Raw genomic sequence first — 19,704 nt, forward strand, 5'->3', positions numbered from 1 at the left:
TCTCATCTAAACGTCCTTTAAAAATGCAAGCATCTGAATACAAAGTTGCAGATTTCAAAGTTCCTTCTTTATTTCTTATATAATTATTTTCTTGTCATACCCTTATTATACAATGAGAAATCAAAAAACTGTAACAGCCGTTGTTTCTTAGTTCCCTTAAAATAAGGTGCAAGCACAAACTAACTTCTGAAAGGTATTGATATTACTAAGTCTATAATAGGTAAAATGAGGTAAATTGAAGAAATAAAATAAAAATAAACTCCAGGAAGAAATACAGGATAACAAGAGATGTCACTGATAAAAAAGAAACAACAACAGGCAGAGAAACAGTTACTAATTATTTAGTAGGAAATACCAAACTCTAGGAGTTAAAGTACTATATCTGAAAGCATGGGATAAAATACCATTTAACTTATTCAGAGAGCTGTTGCTGATACTGGAATAAAAGCAATATCAAAACAATACATTTGTATTTATCAAAGGGTTTTTTGCTAAACAAAGCATTTTAGTACTTGATGAACAACATATAGAAGAATTCTTCACTCACCACTGAAATGCCACAGCCTTAGGATGAAAAGACAGCTGTTTAAAAGCATGCATCAATATTACAAAAAACCTGGCACAGAAAATACAGGAGGATACAGTGTCTAATGGAGACAACAAAGGGAATTAAATGAGAGAATGCAATTACCATTCTTGGAATTTGGCCACTTCTCTGAAGTTAAGACTTCTAGTCTTGATAACAATGGCAACCTTCACTTATTTGTGTATAGTCATTTCATGACAACGTTTATTTCTAAGGAAATAGTTCACCTCATATTTTAAAGGAAATAGTCTTACCTAGAGAGCATGCCTAGAGGAGTAACATTAAGTGATCCCATCAGCATTGCCAGGGCCATCCCTGGGGCTTCTCGCTCTATTACTTCTTTAGTGGCCTGCAATCAAAGATTAAATAGCAAAGTGAGTGAAGAAGTACAAGGACAAGAAAAATATGAAACCAGCTAAAATTTGGGTAAGAATATCTCCTTTTTTTGTTTCTGCCAAGAGACGTCGTTGCTAAATTCTCAGTACTGAAATACATTAAAGAAGTTTCTCTTGGTTATGTAAAAAAGGGAAAGACAAGGGGTTGGGAAGAAGCACTGTTAGCTGTACTGTAAAGATTCTTACAGAAAATGTTAAAAGTCAGGACCCTATATATATAGGAAATGTTAACCAACACCACATATATAACAACAACTGCCTCTAACAGAAAGGAAAGAATGTTTGGGAATAAGCAAAGAAAAGACCAAATATAACTGCCTTCTCTTCCTCATCAATCTCATGTGCATTTTCCTGTTGAGCTTTTCCCAGGCATGAGAAGGGTGAATCGGTCTGTGCAGAAGACAGAAAAAAAAACTTGCAAAGGGAAGCCCATGTAGCAGACAGGCAGGAAGATAGTAAAATGGTAATGATAATGGCCAGAGGCTGAGGCCTTCCCTTCTGATCATGTCAGCAAAACAGCGGTTCCAAACAGGCTGGTGGCTTTTATTCACAAGCAGTCCATATGCAGTGGGCATCGAGAAGCCTGGAAGCAGAGTCTGAAAATTCTTGTATTTTTAGTCCTTTTTCCACATAGGGAATCAGATGGAAAATTATTTTTCTGGGATGTGCACAACATTCTGTCCTTACTTCCTAACGCAAATTTTCTCAAATGCACAATCTGTCCAGCCTCCCAACCTCTAACTTTAGTTAGGACGTTAACACTTCAAAGACAGGTTACAGTCCTACCCTCTCTTCACTTCCCTCACAGTAGCTGCTGTTCAGTGGATCATCTTGTTTCATGTTCTGAAACAAGATTCTAAGTTATTTGGCACAACTAAAATGTTAGCAATGCCCATAAAACTGTGAAATCCATTGTAAAACATCCAGCCAAACTACAACGCTTTGACGATACAGCTATCAAAACAGAAATAGAAAAGCACATCTTAAATACAAGGACACTCTGAATAAGCTAAGTTTTCTTGGCAGTTTGATATAGCAAAAGAATAAAATGGAAGAAAACCAGACAAATTATTTTGTGGGAAGGATTAAATTATAAATCACATGTACTTTTGTAAGTTCCTAGTTTACAAATAGAAAAACAAAGTCATAGAGAAGGAAAATGACGGAATTAACCCAATGGCATCCCTATGAGAAGGATCCAGGAGTCCTATACTAGCTCTACAGCTAAAACACTTACAGGAAGCAATAAATAAAACAGAAAAAAATATCCCTGAACAGTATAGATATTTAAGTGGCCATATTCTCAAACATTGCCACTAACATTTAACATGTTTTAAAAGAATATGTCAGTATCAGAAGACATCATACACAGCTACCAAGTAAGCCTCCAGATGTTTTATTAATAAACAAACTTGATACGTGCTCAGTTGTGGGAAGCAGGAACTTTGGTTTTTACAAAACCAAGCAATTTTAATTCAGTAGCTGACACCACAGACTCAAGCATATTTCAAGCATAGCATGTTGGTTTTAGTATCTGCCATCTTCTACTCAGAAACAGAAAGGGCATAGAAATACAACCCAGTGTCTGCATTTCTACACAGGGGAAATGAGAAGCAGGAGGCTAGGAATGATGTAGACAAAACTAAAACCTCTCCACTGGGGAAGATTGCCTAAAGATACCTGCTGAGGTATTAAATTATCAATGACATTAAAAATTCCTGAGACTATCCATAGACCTTATGATTTTTATAGTATAGAAGAAAAAGGCATTGCAATGGTGAAGGGACACTTTGCTGACAATGAAAAAGTTGGTGAAACATGGAATTCTGTGTGTGCATACATAGTAAGTCTATATCTATGCCTTTTATTTTTAGCTAATACCATGCTTCAAAGCTATTCAAAACTGGTTTTAAATATAAAGTGCATTTTGAGACTTCTTTTTTTGCCCTTGAGCACAGTGACACTTTGAAGATATCATTAGTTAAAATTCTAAACAGGCTTCAAAGGTAGTACAAGATGCAAGAGAGTTCCATAAACAACGATCCTGCAGCTCAGGGAGTCCTTCAATGAAATTCAAGTCCATTCTCCAACTTCACAAGAAAAATGACCTTCACAAAACATCACTGCTAGCAGGCAATGTGATTATTAAAAATGTATAGGCTAAGCAACAAAATCTGAAAGGGCAGAAAGTCCAAACAGCAGTACAGCCCTCAACAGAAGTTTCTAAAAATACTTGTTTCAAAATATACATGCTTGTATTTATTACTGCAGGCAGACTTCTACAAACAGGGGAATGCTTCCTGTTTTCATATTTGCAGCCTGACTGGATGGATGTAACCAAAAAAGGCTGCTGCTAAGTAAACAACTTTTACAGTGACATCTGCTCTTGAAATCAGCCACTGGAAAGTCCACTCCTGGAATGTCCTCAAATGACATGACTTAAAACGTGCAGTGTACAGGAACTGAAATCACCATCATACTGGGAAGCACACTTTTAATTAGCTATACATATATGAATGAAATTAGCAGTGCTGCAGTGATTTGCAGATACTTTGTACCTATCTGTAACAACTCTTTGTTTCACCTAACAATGTACCAAAGTGCTGATGGCCAGGTTTTCTAATACTTCTTTCAGGTTTGAAGGAAGGGTGGAAGAGACATGTCAAAACTAGGTTTTCACCTGCGTCCAGCTGAGGAGTTAACTGTCTGGTACCAACATCTACCTGCATGCAAACTAAAGAATTAGTGACGCAGCACCTTCACATTTTACCAGTACTCTAGCAAGGTGTCCTGGTTTCAGCTGGGATAGAGTTCATTTTCTTCCTAGTAGCTGGTATAGTGCTGTGTTTTGGATTTAGGATAAGAATAATGTTGGTAATACTGATGTTTTAGTTGTTGCTAAGCAGTGTTTACACTAAGTCAAGGACTCTCCAGCTTCTCACACCACCAGCGAGTAGGCTGGGGGAGCACAAGAAGCTGGGAGGGGGCACAGTCAGGACAGCTGACCCAAGCTGGCCAGAGGGATATTCCACGCCACATGACGCCATGCTCAGTGTATAAACTAGGGGGAAAGCTGGCAGGGGACCACGGCTCAGGAAGTGGCCGGGCATTGGTTGGCGGGTGTTGAGCAATTGCATTGCTCATCACTTGGTTTATTGTTGTTGTTGTTATTATTATTATTTTCCCTTCCTTTTCTGTCCTATTAAACTGTCTTTATCTCAACCCACAAATTTTACTTTTTTTTTCTGATTCTCTCCCCCATCCCACTGTGGGGTGGGGGGAATGAGCGAACAGCTGTGTGGTGTTTAGCTGCCTGCTGGGTTAAACCATGACACAAAGCTGAATTAAGATTGTCAAAATTTGCTTCACGGGCAATTTTTTCTTGGTAGTCTCACCATCAGCCAGCTTTTGCCTGCTGCAGGGGGCCATATAGTTGGCACAAAATGAATCACAAATCAAAGCTGTTGCCCCCGGCTCTACTGCAACAGCAATGACGACACTACTATGTGGGAAGAAGCAGGAAAAAATGATGAGGAGATTTCATTCAGAGCTGTCACACCGATGCCTTCATCAGGACTGAAGCCATGCACTGATTTCTCACACCTGAGGCTGATGACTATACAAAAAGTAGGTGGAAAATACTGGAGTAAATTTCCATAAAATACTAAAATGACAGCAAAAAAGTGTCCCCAGTTTCTCCCCTGTAAGGTGGTAGTGCAAAGGAGACAGATGCATACAAGATGGAGGTGGACGAGAGGGGTTCCACAGAAGTAGAAACATCTGAAGATAAAAGCAAGAGTTCAGGAGAGAGACAGAAATGCAGAAAGGCCAGTTTGGAGGTTGCAAAAAAAGGAGGATTTATAATTTAGACAGGAGAAGGGAATGTGGGAAGAAGGAAGACCAAGTGAAAGGAAGAGTTACAGAGAGCAAGTCCAAGCAGCAGGATTGTCAGAAGGGCAGGAATGAGAGTAAAGTGAGGGCAATTGAATTGAAAATAAGACTGCACAAGGCAGCTTGGACAGACAACACAGGAGGGAAAAACATCGGAGAAGGAACAAGGAAGACAGGACATGATAGAAGTGTATCCTGGTTTCAGCTGGAATAAAGTTAATTTTCTGCTTAGTAGCTGGTATAGTGCTGTGTTTTGGATTTAGGATGAGAACAATGTTGATAACATGCTGATGTTTTAGTTTTTGCTAAGTGGTGTTTATACTAAGTCAAGGACTTTCCAGCTTCTCATGCTGCCCTGCCAGCAGAGGCTGAGAGTGCACAAGAAACTGAGAGGGGACACAGCAAGGACAGTTGACCCAAATGAGCCAAAAAGGTATTCCACACCATATTACAAGATGCCTAGTATATAAACTGGGGGGGAGCTGGCTGGGGGAGCACCATGGCTTCGGGGCTTGGGGATTGGCTGGGTATCGGTCAGCAGACGGTGAGCAATGGTAGTGTACATCACTTATTCTATGTATTTTATTGTTATTAGCATTATTTTCCCTTCCTTTTCTGTCCTATTAAAGTGTCTTTATCTCAGCCCACGAGTTTTACCTTTTTTTCCCCCGATTCTCTCCCCGATCCCACTGCAGGGGGTAGTGAGCGAGTGGCTGCATGGTGCTTAATTGCCAGCTGGGGTTAAACCACGACAGTGTCAGGCTGCGGGGGAACCAGGGAGAGAGACAATGGGACTAAAATAAAACGGTAGTGTCCTGGTTTCAGCTGGGATAGAGTTAACTGTCTTCCTAGTAGCTGGTACAGTGCTATGTTTTGAGTTCAGTATGAGAAGAATGTTGATAACACTGATGTTTTCAGTTGTTGCTCAGTAGTGTTTAGACTAAGTCAAGGATTTTTCAGCTTCTCATGCCCAGCCAGCGAGAAAGCTGGAGGGGCACAAGAAGTTGGCACAGGACACAGCCAGGGCAGCTGACCCAAACTGGCCAATGGTGTATTCCATACCGTGTGACGTCCCATCTAGTATAGGAACGGGGAAGTGGGGGCAGGGATTCGCCGCTCGGGGGACTGGCTGGGTGTCGGTCGGCGGGTGGTGAGCAATTGCACTGCGCATCATTTGTACATTCCAATCCTTTATTACCGTTGTCATCTTATTAGTGTTATCATTATCATTATTAGTTTCTTCTTTTCTGTTCTATTAAACCGTTCTTATCTCAACCCATGGGTTTTGCTTCTTTTCCTGATTTTCTCCCCCATCCCACTGGGTGGGGGGGAGTGAGTGAGCGGCTGCGTGGTGTTTAGTTGCTGGCTGGGGTTAAACCACAACAGGTAGTTTCTACTCCAGAGTGAGGAAGTAGACATTAACAATTAAATAAAAATTTCGTGGAACTATTCGGGACTTAATAACAACGTCTATGAGAGCAGTTCTTCTTCTATTTCATTGCTATATGAATAAATGCAATTTATTTTAAAACACATTTTTTATTGTTTTCAAAGTGCCTTTTTATTGGAGTTAGGGCACTATGTTCCCAAACCAACTGATATATTTTTAGATATCTTTGACGTAGTTGTGGTTGCTTAACAGATGGCTCATCGCCAATCGGTTTCACAGAGTTCTCTGCTGCTTCACTGCCTTTCTTTGCCTCCATAGAAATTATGTTAGTTCAGTTCCTAACCTGTGGAAGCCCTCCCAGTCAGCGTCTGGAGGATAAAGCCACTGCAGACTGATTTAATTAAAAGATGCAAGTCGCAGAAGGCAAAGGCAGGAACTACGAGAATGAAGAACTGGTCACTGTAGGAGAAGATCAGGTTCAAGACCATCTAAGGAACCCGAAGGTGCACAAGTCCATGGGACCTGATGAGGTGCATCCGCAGGTCCTGAGGGAACTGGCAGATGAAGTGGCTAAGCCATTATCCATCATACTTGAGAAGTCATGGCAGTCTGGGGAAGTTCCCACTGACTGGAAAAGGGGAAACATAACTCCCATTTTTAACAAGGGAAAAAAGGAAGGCCCGGGGAACTACAGGCCAGTCAGTCTCACCTCTGTGCCCGGCAAGATCATGGAGCGGATCCTCCTGGAAACTATGCTAAGGCCCATGGAAAATAACGAGGTGATTGGTGACAGTCAACATGGCTTCACTAAGGGCAAATTGTGCCTGAGAAATTTGGTGGCCTTCTACGATGGGGTTACAGCGCTGGTGGATAAGGGAAGAGCAACAGATGTCACCTACCTGGACTTGTGCAAAGCGTTTGACGCTGTCCCGCATGACATCCTTGTCTCTACATCAGAGAGACACGGATTTGATGGATGGACCACTGGGTGGATAAGGATTTGGCTGGGTGGTCGCACTCAAAAAGTTGTGGTCAATGGCTTGATGGCTGAGCGGAAAGCAGTGATGAGTGGCGTTCCTCAGGGGTCGGTATTGGGAGCAGCACTGTTTAACATCTTTGTTGGTGACGTGGACAGTGGGATTGAATGTACCCTCAGAAAGTTTGCTGACGACCCCAAGCTCAGTGGTGCGGTCGACACGCTGGAGGGAAGGGATGCCATCCAGAGGGACCTCGACAGGCTTGAGAGGTGGGCCCGTACAAACCTCATGAGGTTCAACAAGGCCAAGAGCAAGGTCCTGCAAATGGGTTGCAGCAATCCCAAGCACAAATACAACAGGCTGGGCAATGAGTGGATTAAGAGCAGCCCTGAGCAGAAGGACTTGGGGGTATTAGTGGACAAAAACCTGAATGTGAGCCAGCAATGTGCGCTTGCAGCCCAGAAAGCCAATCGCATTCTGGGCTGCATCAAAAGAAGTGCAGCTAGCAGGTTGAGGGAGGTGATTCTCTCCCTCTACACCACTCTCGTGAGACCCCAGCTGGAGGACTGCGTTCAGCTCTGGGGCCCCCAACATAAGAAAGACATGGATTTGCTTGAGCGGGTCCAGGGGAGGGCCATGAAGATGATCAGGGGGCTGGAGCACCTCCCCTATGAGGACAGCCTGAGAGAGTTGAGGTTGCTTAGCCTGGAGAAGAGAAGGCTCCAGGGAGACCTTATAGCAGCCTGTAGCCTTACAGGGGGCCGACAAGAAAGCTGGAGAGGGACTTTTTACAGGGCCATGCAGTGATAGGATGAGGGGTGATTTTTTTAAAGTGAAAGATGGTAGATTTAGATTAGCTATAAGGAAGAAATTCTTTACTGTGAGGGTGTTGAGACACTGGAACAGGTTGCCCAGAGAAGCTGTGGATGCCCTATCCCTGGAAGTATTCAAGGCCAGGTTGGATGGGGCTTTGAGTAGCCTGGTCTAGTGGAAAGTGTCCTTGCCCATGGGAGGGGCGTCCGAACTAGATGATCTTTAAGGTCCCTTCCAACCCAAACCATTCTATGATTCTGTGATGACCTAGGACTTCTCTTCTTGAAATGTTCAGAAAATCCTTGTCTTTGTCTTTCAGGTATTAAGCACAGCAAAGTTTGACCTCAATAGTAAGTAATGATCTGAGACATTTCATGTACTCTTCAGCAGTTTTGGGACGGTAATACAGTTTTATCTCTTCAACTAAAATGCAAATATGAGACTACGAAGTCATAATAAATTCGATTAAATTAAGATGACTGAGACTGCCTCTGCTGAAAATATTATTTCTGTTGAAAAAGTTAAAATCTATGACTCTGCATAGCATATCATAAAGTTATTTATGCAAATTCATAGACAAATTTCCAGATAATTTATATTTAACAGATTATGGAATTAGCATAGATAGCATTTTATTACCTATTTGAACTTTCCATTGAAAGCAGAAGTTCTGGAAGGGTCTAACCAAAGAAATACCTATATACCCTCTGCAACAGAGCTCACAGACCACAGTCAAACCTCAGAAGGCTGGACAAAGAACTAGAGAGACAGATCAGTCAAATAGGCAAGAAAAATGTCAGCCACATAGAATCATATAATCATTTCGGTTGGAAAAGACCTTCAAGATCATCAAGTCCAACCATCAACCATGCCCACTATACCATGTCCTGAAGTACCCCATCTACTCGCTTTTTGAATACCTCCAGGGATGGTGACTCAACCACTTCCCTGGGCAGCCTGTTCCAATACCTGACAACCCTCTCAGTAAAAAAATTTTTCCTAATATCTAACCTAAATCTCCCTTGCCTCAGCTTGAGGCCATTTCCTCTTGTCCTATCTCCAGACACCTGACAGAAGAGACCAACACCCACCTCACTACAACCCCCTTTCAGGTAGTTGTAGAGAGCTATAAGGTCTCCCCTCAGCCTCCTCTTTTCTAGACTGAACAACCCCAGATCCCTCAGCCGCTCCTCATAAGACTTGTGCTCAAGGCCCCTCACCAACTTGGTTGCCCTTCTCTGGACACGCTCAAGCAGCTCAATGTCTTTCCTGTAGTGAGGGGCCCAAAACTGAACACAGTACTCGAGGTGCGGCCTCACCAGTGCCGAGTACAGGGGAACAACCACCTCCCTGCTCCTGCTGGCCACGCTGTTCCTGATACAGGCTAGGATGCGATTGGCCTTCTTGGCCACCTGGGCACACTGCTGGCTCATATCCAGCCGGCCGTCAACCAGCACCCCCAGGTCTTTCTCTGCCGGGCAGCTTTCCAGCCACTCTTCCCCAAGCTTGTAGCGCTGCATGGGGTTGCCGTGACCGAAGTGCAGGACCCGGCACTTGGCCGTGTTAAACTTCATACAATTGGCCTCAGCCCATCGATCCAGCCTGTCCAGATCTCTTTGTAGAGCCTCCCTACCCTCAAGCAGATCGACCCTGCCTCCCAACTTGGTGTCGTCTGCAAACTTGCTGAGGGTGCACTCAATCCCCTCATCCAAATCATCAATAAAGGTATTAAACAGAACGGGGCCCAACACCGAGCCCTGGGGAACACCACTCGTGATCCGCCGCCAACTGGATTTCACCCCATTCACCACTACCCTCTGGGCTCGGCCATCCAGCCAGTTTTTCACCCAGCGAAGAATACACTTATCCAGGCCACGAGACACCAGCTTCTCAAGGAGTATGCCATGAGAGACAGTGTCAAAGGCCTTGCTGAAATCTAGGAAAATAACATCCACAGCCTTTCCCTCATCCACTAGGCGGGTCACCTGGTCATAGAAGGAGATCAGGTTGGTCAAGCAGGACCTGCCTTTCGTAAACCCATGCTGACTGGGCCTGATCCCCCTCTTATCCTGGAGCTGCCGTGTGAGTGCTCTCAAGACAAACCGTTCCATAATCTTTCCCGGTACCGAGGTCAGGCTGACAGGCCTGTAGTTCCCCGGATCCTCCCTCCGACCCTTCTTATAAATGGGAGTCACATTGGCAAGCCTCCAGTCCTCTGGGACCTCCCCTGTTGACCAGGAACGCTGATAGATGATAGAGAGTGGCTTGGCAAGGACCTCTGCCAGTTCCCTCAGTACTCTTGGATGGATCCCATCAGGTCCCATAGATTTGTGAGCGTCCAGATGGCGTAACAGGTCCCTAACTAATTCCTCCTGGATTAAGGGGGGTACGTTATGCTCTTCATCCTTACCTTCCAGCTCATGAGGTGGAGTACCCTGAGGATGATTGGACTCACTATTAAAGACTGAGGCAAAGAAGGCATTAAGTACCTCGGCCTCTTCCTCATCTCTGGTGGCTACGTTCCCTTCTGTATCCATTAAAGGATAGATATTCTCCTTGGGATTCTTTTTACTGTTAACATATTTGTAAAAACATTTTTTGTTGTCCCTTACGATAGTGGCCAGATTTAGTTCTAGCTGAGCTTTCGCCTTTCTCATTTTCTCTCTGTATGATCTAACAAGATCCCTGTACTCCTCCCAAGTTGCCCGCCCTTTCCTCCAGAGATTATAAACTCTCCTTTTTTTCTTAAGTCCTAGCAAAAGCTCCCCATTCAGCCAGGCCGGTCGTTTTCCTCGGCGGTTTGACTTGCGGCACATGGGAATAGCCTGGTCCTGAGCCATTAAGATTTCCTTTTTAAAGAATGTCCATCCCTCCTGGACCCCTTTGCCCTTCAGGACCGTCTCCCAAGGGACTCTCTCAACCAGTGCCTCGAAGAGGCCAAAGTTAGCCCTCCGGAAGTCCATAGTGGTGGTTTTGCTGACCACCTTCTTTACCTCACCAAGAATTGAAAATTCTACCATTTCATGGTCACTAAGCCCAAGACGGCCTCCAACCATCACACCTCCCACCAGTCCTTCCCTGTTCGTAAACAACAGGTCTAGCAAGGCTCCTCCCCTGGTTGGCTCACCCACCAGCTGTGTCAAGAAGTTATCTTTCACACACTCCAGGAACCTCCTAGATTGTTTACTCACTGCTGTGTTGTATTTCCAGCAGATGTCTGGAAAGTTAAAGTCCCCCACAAGGACAAGGGCACACGATTCTGAGACTACTGCCAGCTGCTTGTAGAACGATTCATCCGTCTCTTCAACCTGGTCAGGCGGTCTATAACAGACTCCCAGCACAATATCTGTCTTATTGGCTTTCCCTCTCATCCTCACCCATAAGCACTCCACCTTGTCATCAGAATCGTGTAGCTCTGAACAGTCAAAACATTCCCTAACATAGAGAGCCACCCCACCACCTCTTCTACCTTGCCTGTCCCTTCTGAAGAGCTTGTAGCCATCCATTGCAGCACTCCAGTCATGGGAGTCATCCCACCATGTTTCCGTGATGGCGACTAAGTCATATCTATCCTGCTGCACAATGGCTTCCAGCTCCTCCTGTTTATTGCCCATGCTGCGTGCGTTGGCATATATGCATTTGAGCTGGGTCATCGAATCCACCCCTAACATCGGCACGCTGCCCCCAGGCTCATCTCTCAACCAGTTGTTTAAGAAGTGCATACTTTAGGAACAAAAATTGCATCTCTCAGCTTGGAGATGAGATACCTTCTTCAAGGTTATTCAGTATACCTCTGATGGAGATAACACGTGTGCCTGTAATTTCTATTCACAAGTCAGGTATTTCAGCTTATTGTCTACTTCCCTACTCTTATGTTGCAGGGGAGAAAACAGAGCTTACATGGAGGTAGACTGATCAGAGCTTCTCACCTAAAAACCACTTATCTATTTCTTCTCTTAGTACAATAAGAAATACAGGTTGCAGCAGCTGCTTTCTTTCAATACACTGAAAAGTTTTTGGATAAGGATCTGTTTTGAGTCACTCATTCTCACCATCATGCTGTCTTTCCTTAAATTTTTCTTATTCCATGCCCCCAATAACCTGTGTGATGATATTCTGTGTCTTTTTTATCGATGGAAGGCTTGACAGGAACCGTGCTCTCTGATGTTCTCCAAAATCAAATTTCTTTGGCTAATTGCTCAGTTAATTTGAGAAATGGATAAAACCATTCACATATGCTATTGCTGCAAAGCAACCAAAGTCAAGCAGGTTTGTAGAAGTCTCTCAACTTGTCATCAAAATTATTATCTTTCTAACAATATAGTGGCCCTAACACATCATTGGGGTCTGCAGCTAGAGATACACCATGCAATGGCTGTCCTTTCACATGTATGCAGTTATGATTATCACTGACTTCTTGATGTCAAGTAGTTGTCACAGATCCATGTAAGTCCAGAGGGCAATGAATAGCTGCTTCTGGACAGGGTGGATCCCAGAAGTAGGTGTTTGCTGTCATTCTAGAGCTTTTGACAGATTCATATCCACGACAATAAATTTCCTCAACAATAAGTTATCCATGAGTGCTAATGATGTAGGCCTGTAAAAACTCAATGGTTTTATAGTCCCAGAGTAGTAGAGGTTAACTGACATTAGGCTAAAGTAAGCACCAACCACTATGTGTGGGATCACAGGATGGACTGGTGGTGGCTAGGTAGTAATCTGGTCAGTGCTGCCCGTGATGCGTGTGTTTGTTCCTCCTCATGAAGTGACCATCCAGGCTTCTGTCAATTTTAATGTACAGTAAGAAACTCAGCCTGAGTCTGGTGAGTCTCTGTTTTGATGTTCTTGTTGGGTCTTTTTGATGTTAAATGCAGCTATGTGTGTCAGACACACATAGACACACGCTGAGAGCTCTCCCACTTTTATAGAATTATTTTACATAAAATAAAACAAAATATTTCTACACATATTAGGGTGGCTTAGTCTATCGCCTTTCCCTCTTATCAGTGGTGAGCTTGGTACATATTCCACCAATAACTGACCTGATTACATGTTCTTTTTCCTTTTCTTCTCCCAGCTCAAATCTACAAACAGCCAAAGGTGGATGAAAGCCTGATTAACGTAGCCAACTAAAACCGAACTCTACAAGCTGGTGTATCTGCACGCACCAATAATGCATTTCCACTGACAATAATTCTGCAGCACAAGAATGCTGATTTGAAGTTTGCTTGCATTCTCAGTATATTGGCAGTGACTCTGCTGCCACCAAGATCCCAAACATCACAGAATGACTCTACAGAATTTTTCTGGGTGAGGAACAAAAGTGTCACAGCAATAACTGCTGTTAGATTAGATTCAATACAGACTCTGTTTTATCTACTTCCCCCCACATCCATGATTCCCTCTGCCCGCAACTTGCCCCCTCCAAATTCCCTTGCTCTCTTCACTGGGATTCATCAAACTATTTATTGTAACCTAATGCCTATGGCATGAGACTCAGAGGTCAGGAGCTAATTCAATGTCTTTCTTGTTTATAAATCAATATCAGGAAATGATTCTATCAGCACAATTCCACTGTGTATATGACCGTAAAAAACAACTAGCTGGTAGAGGTATCTCTGACAATACTCAACAACTTATACATGATCAAGCCATGAATATATTTAATTTTTAATAGTTGGACTCCAATGATAGTTATTTTTGTAAACAAAGAATTACCTAAGTGTATATTAGTTAACAAAGATTTCAGTGTTTATTCCAACTTTCCTTAAAAGAGCTTGTTTTCTTCAACTGAAATCAAAAGATTTACTTCATAACACTCAGTTTCATGTTTATGTACAGCTTGCAAAACATTTTGGGGAGGATGCTTCACATTTTTATACACAATAAAGAAGCTGAAAATTTAAATGAATATACTAGAGAAAGCAACACTGTGGAATTTCTAACTTGTTCTTGCACCTCACTAGGTTTGTATCTAAGTTTTGAGCTAAACGTGGTTGCATTTGATTTACATAAACTTCATAGATCACTGATTTGCCTGCCCCATTTGTGTAATAGAAATGTTACTGAAATTGATGCATCTGGGCAACCAAACCACGTGCATCTTCTAAATATCACTTCTAATATATATTAAGTATATAATAATAATAATTATTATTATTATTTAAATCCTGATTGCTAAACAAAGTTTTAAGATAGTAAATGTGTATAAAATATTTATGTCATACAAACTGATCTTAATTTTATGATACTGCCCACCCCCTTACACTGTCATAAAACCAGTAGAACAATCATTTTCAGAAATAGTTAACCAAACAAAAAAAAATGCTTACTAAATGCTTTTCTGCACTATGAGGAATGCATTTAGGGTCTATGAAGATGTGTGCAGCCCACCAGATGCAGTATGTTACAGCTGTATAATGGCTTCTGCTAAGCCAGTGTCAAAAGGCAGAGTATTTGGAAAGGTGGAGAGGTCAGGAGGATTAGCTTGTTAAAACAACAGCTGCAAACAAGCCACTGCACTTGCTTACAAAGAAGGGTCAGGTGCCTACTTCCTTTTTCAGACCTCTTTTGCATATGCAAGCTGCTGTGCTTCCCACTTCAACTCCACTTCATGTAAGAATGAATCCCTTGCTGTTCAATAAAAGTACTACAGCTGAAGACTTGCTGGTAAAGGTAGTGACACCATTCTGCTATTACAAAAACACTGTTAAGTTTTATCTATTGATCTTTATTATTCTTGTAAGTTTTCCCTCAGTTACTCCAAACTGCTTTATATTTAATATAAAATGTAAAACTCTACGCAATCCAGCACAACTTTTGCAAAATTCTTAAAAAATTTAAGAAGTGGAAAACCTGAGAAGTAAAAAGTTTTGTTGTCTGAAAATCACAGAACCATACAGCAGAAATGAGAGAAATGAGTATCAACAAGAATACTTAAAATACCACAATAAGAGTATCAATAAGAATTCTACAATTAATGCAACCCACAATGTAATGCGCTTTAACTAACGGTATAGTAACTAGGGAGCACTGTCTCATTAAAACAATACCCTGTACAGTGCTTCTGGTTATGTGTACTATCTTCTAGACTTTGTATCTATACCAACGGGGAGTCAGAGTACAGTTAGCTTCATTTCATACAAAACTGGTGCCAAACTTGGATTCTTTATACATAGGGGAGGAGGCGGGGGGGGAGTATATTAAGCAATGAAGTCTAGAATTACATAAGAGAAACAAACCTGTTACTTTTGCTTAGTTGTGATATTAGTATCACAGGAAAAGACACTATTCCTTAGAGATCCTCATCAGTACACACAAAGAATGAGGCCACCAGGTAGAAATGTACGTTGTTTTCTCTTAAGAACTTGCCCAGTCTCTTGGGCAGTGAAAAAAACGAAAGTTTTTATTTGCAATTTCACTTCTCTAAATAAATATTTTGCAAAGCTTTAGCTCCAATGCATTTGCTACTGAGATTGAGATGTGGAACTCATTTCTTTTGAGAATGTTGTATGTCGTTTCCTATCATTTGCTACCTTCTGCCAAGAGCAAATATTGCATATGAAATATTTGTACTTCTAAAACTCTAGTCAGTTTCTGCCACAGGTAAAGTAGCTCCTCCAAACAATTTCAGATCTCAAATCATCAATGTTGAAGATTAAAAAACCCCACTTTCCTAAATACACCTTCTACACTACAAAGGATGGACTACTGAGTGATAATTTTTCAATAATATACCACGGCAATACTAGAATTACAAAAAGTACTTTACTTTCGCTTAAGATTCCCTCACACAGAATCTTTACTCTCTAAGTAAATGATAAAGCACCTCTAATAACAACAGCTTTAAAGTACTTCTGCCATAACCTAAAAACTCAGAGAAAGGATTCTTTCATGAGATCCAGTGACGCAATTCATGTGTTCAGAGTCTCAACAGTTGTCAATGTAGGCACACACGAATGATGCGTTCATTGGAACTGAACAACCGAACAGATTTTGAAAGCCAAAGTGACCTACTGTGCATTCTGTCAAACAATTTCCTATACAGGATTATTTAACTCCTGGCACAAATCACATTTTTTTTTCTCCAAGATTGTCATGGAAACAATTGGATGAAAAGGTTTCTCAATGGGAAGATGGAAAGTACTTTGCTGAGACTGCTGCAGCACAGAGCACTGAAATGGAAGACAGCAAAATTCCTAATCTACACTGAATGAGGAGTATTAAATATATAAAGTTTACCTTTTCCTCTGGAATTTGATTTTAGTATTTAATTAATGGTTTACAATACTTAACAATAATAGTTAACAATATAACAAAATCCAGTGTAAAACATTTTCCCTTTATTTCACTGTTCCTAAGATCTTTTCAATACACGTTTCTGTATCCAAAACATCAGTTTCTTCCAGTTTTAGAAGACGTTACAGTATCTTTCATGCACTAGCTAAAACCAGTTCAATCATTTATTGACACTACTCAGCCATGACAGAGTAATGCTTTCACATTAATGCAACTTTGCATTGTACAGACAAATTCTGTCAGTTTACTTCCTAACTGCCCAACTCTTAACTTCAAAACCCTGAAGTTCTTATAATGTAGGCACCTTTTCATTAATACAGATAGAGCAACATAGGTATATAAGCACCTCCCCTCACATACACTTCTGCTGTGCTTGAAGCAGCAGACCATGTTGTGCAGAAAAATCTTCTTGCTTTTTAATAAAATTCACTCTGTCCAAACTTTTTCAGCAGGCTGATTTTTATTCTAGCAGTGTGTAAGTGGATCACTGAGAAAAGTGGTAGCTTTCAACAACTGGTAAGGCAGAAGAGATTCTTAGATAGGCACAGGGAAAAAGTTAGTTCTTCCTCTGTGTAATTAAAATGTACACAGGACCGCACTCTTGCAATAAATGCTAAGCAGCTCACTACCACAGCAATGTGTTCACACTCAAGAGAACAGCAACTACAAACATCATAGCTCTAAGCAGCTTAACTTAAGTAAAAAATCAGACAGCAGTATTTCTATATAACGTATATGGACAATGGAAGACTAATTCAGAATAACATAGAAATCATATGCACCTAATGTTAGCTGCTCAATACTATGTGTCTGATTAAACGAATTAAATAAAAACCGCTTCACTTTAAAAAAGCTAACAAGGAAAAGAAATAAAGCCACAAAACATTTATGGGGAAAATATTAAGCTGTCTTAACAACGTGACAAGCTATTAATTCAGAAAAACCCACAAGTTCCAGCTAGGTTAGTAAATCCATCCTTGTTATGCTTAAAAAAGTCAAAAGAAAACTCTGCTGTTACAGACTCCCCCTTGCCTGCAAAGAGTGATGATGAGTTGACAGCAGCTTCTCATTAAGATGCTGCAGGAAACAAAATCCCTAGGAGACAGACATCTAAAGGAACTTTGTGCCCTTCTCTGTTCTTCTCATTCAGGAACCACCAATGCTTAACAGTAGAAATCAGTAAAACTTGCATGAACTGTAGAAGAGTTTGAGAGAGATTGTGGTTTTAGGCCTTGCTCTTTATGGATTAATTCTGTATACCACTGGATACATAAGCACTATTTGGTTTGAAAGGAAGAACTGGTCAGCTTGTAGAAAGAAGTGGCAATAACCCAATCATTTTTGACTCTTCAAAAGGGAGCTGTAGCCCAAAAACTCAGACAAAGAAATGGCGCAATGTATAGGTTTCATTCAGCTTTGAAATCTGCAAAATCTGCCACTTGAGTGATGCACGATTGCAACACTACACAAAATAAAGCTTATTTCCTAAATACTACAGTCTATCTGCAAAAAAGATTAGAAGAAAAAGCCTAATTAAGGTGAACACATATTTCCTGAAAGCAAACAGTGAGGGTGGAAAAGATTATTTAGTATTGCTGTGATGTATTATGAGAGCAGTAAAGGACTAACCAAACAGACGTTTAGGTGCAGTCTCAGAAAAAATTTCTGAACCATGACATCTATCTGACTTCATCAAATTCCCAAGTGAAAGAAGCTCCAGCTTCAAACTCTAAAACCTGGCCGGGCAGAACAACAGAAAAATATACTGGAGGGAACAATTCTGCAAGTCATTGAAGGATGGATGACTGGGTTTTCTTCCATGTATAAACTCAGTGAATGTATCAGTTTAATTTACCAAGGAAATTCACTAACTTCAACCCATGGATATTATCTTAACAAGGAATCAGTTAAAACTGGACTATCAGTTAAAACCACGTAAACACCCTTTCCTAGCCTGTACTCCAAAGGACGTTTTAAGAAAAGGCAATGCAGAGGATGGAGTGTTTAAATCTTCCCAAATATATTAATCAGAATAAAAGAAAAAATCATGGGTTATAAATTCCAATGCTCAGAAGTAATCAATGTAAAAACAGTATCATCTTGCTTCTTACATGTGCTTTGTGTATCTATCTCTGCATTTTTCCAACAAAAGCTATTTACCCACTAACTAAAGAGATAACAGTAGAGAGACACTGGAGCTTACTTGGAATCAATATACCTTCAAGCAAATTGTTACATGAGTTATGACAGCAAAAGCCTTCATCACTGATGACAATGCATAAACCAAAAGGCATGTATGTTCTTTAGCACAAAAGGTATCATCTGAGGCATTCTTGTCTAAAATTAACGAAGTAATTTTTTCAAACTGGATCCAGAAGCGACATACAGACATAATAAAATCTGAATTCCAAGCTGATATGAGTCACTGTCAGACACGTTATTCTTAAAAGAATGGAAAACTTCAACTGAAACTGAAAGCAGTGATTAAATGGATCAGGGCAGTGGAACACCTTCTGGAAATCCCAAGGGTAGCAAAATAATTATATACCTGTCTTTCTTTTTGAGAGCAGAAGACCTGTCTATATTAGTTAGGAATTTGTTTTCTTTTCAGAAACGACTGAAGAAATTAGCTGCTTAGATGCTACAATGCTGACTATCATCAGAAAGGATACCTTTAGAAAAGAGAGAAGAATAAAGAAAGCAAACTGTAAAAATTTTAATGAAATTTAAATACTGCATTGAAGTGAGAAGAGGATATATGAAAAACACTCTCCTGACAAATAATTTGTAGGATTTAGACAGAGTAGTTCAGGAAATGACTATGAGAAATGTAACAAGTTTTTTTATCAAAGATAATAAGGAAGGAAAAGAGTCTAATGGGGAAATAAAACTGAGATACAGTTAGGCTGGTAACAGGAAATTTAGTCATCCTGGAAAGGGGAACTATAGCTGGGAAGACTTGTAGCTCTTCATGACTCTTCCAGAAGCTAGTATTTTGTTGAAAAGCACACAGGATAGACTAAAGAATACCTTAAAACAAAAAAACCAAAACAAAACAAATAAAAAAAAACTATTAAAAAAAAAAAAGACACAATAATGTTGTATTTCATTGTTCCAGGGATTTGATAGATATGATGTTATTCCCAGGGCTTTGTGTGCAAATTTTTCATTGTTTCTTCAATGAAAATTTTACTCATTTATAAGACAAAATCTACAGTGTATTCTTTCAACTTAACATAGATTTAACTGATTAAAATATTGTACCATAACTTCATCAGATGCAAGATGGAAAACCGATTTACCTGGGTATTCTACAGTGAAGCTGTCTGAGACAGCACTGCATCAAGTCTCTGG

At 40.9% G+C, this 19,704-nt stretch overlaps 1 protein-coding gene across 19 annotated transcripts in view; it reads right to left on the minus strand.

Annotated features, from left to right (window-relative positions):
- Positions 1-19,704, minus strand: part of GPHN (gephyrin) — a 313,923-nt gene that overhangs the window by 122,479 nt on the left and 171,740 nt on the right. For all 19 annotated transcript variants that reach the window (XM_052782423.1, XM_052782421.1, XM_052782417.1 and 16 more), the window contains one exon: positions 841-935. In XM_052782423.1, the coding sequence (XP_052638383.1) occupies positions 841-935 (95 nt within the window). The remainder of the gene's footprint in view (positions 1-840; positions 936-19,704) is intronic.

This window comes from Harpia harpyja, chromosome 3 (assembly GCF_026419915.1).
Source record: "Harpia harpyja isolate bHarHar1 chromosome 3, bHarHar1 primary haplotype, whole genome shotgun sequence".
Lineage (NCBI taxonomy): Eukaryota > Metazoa > Chordata > Aves > Accipitriformes > Accipitridae > Harpia > Harpia harpyja.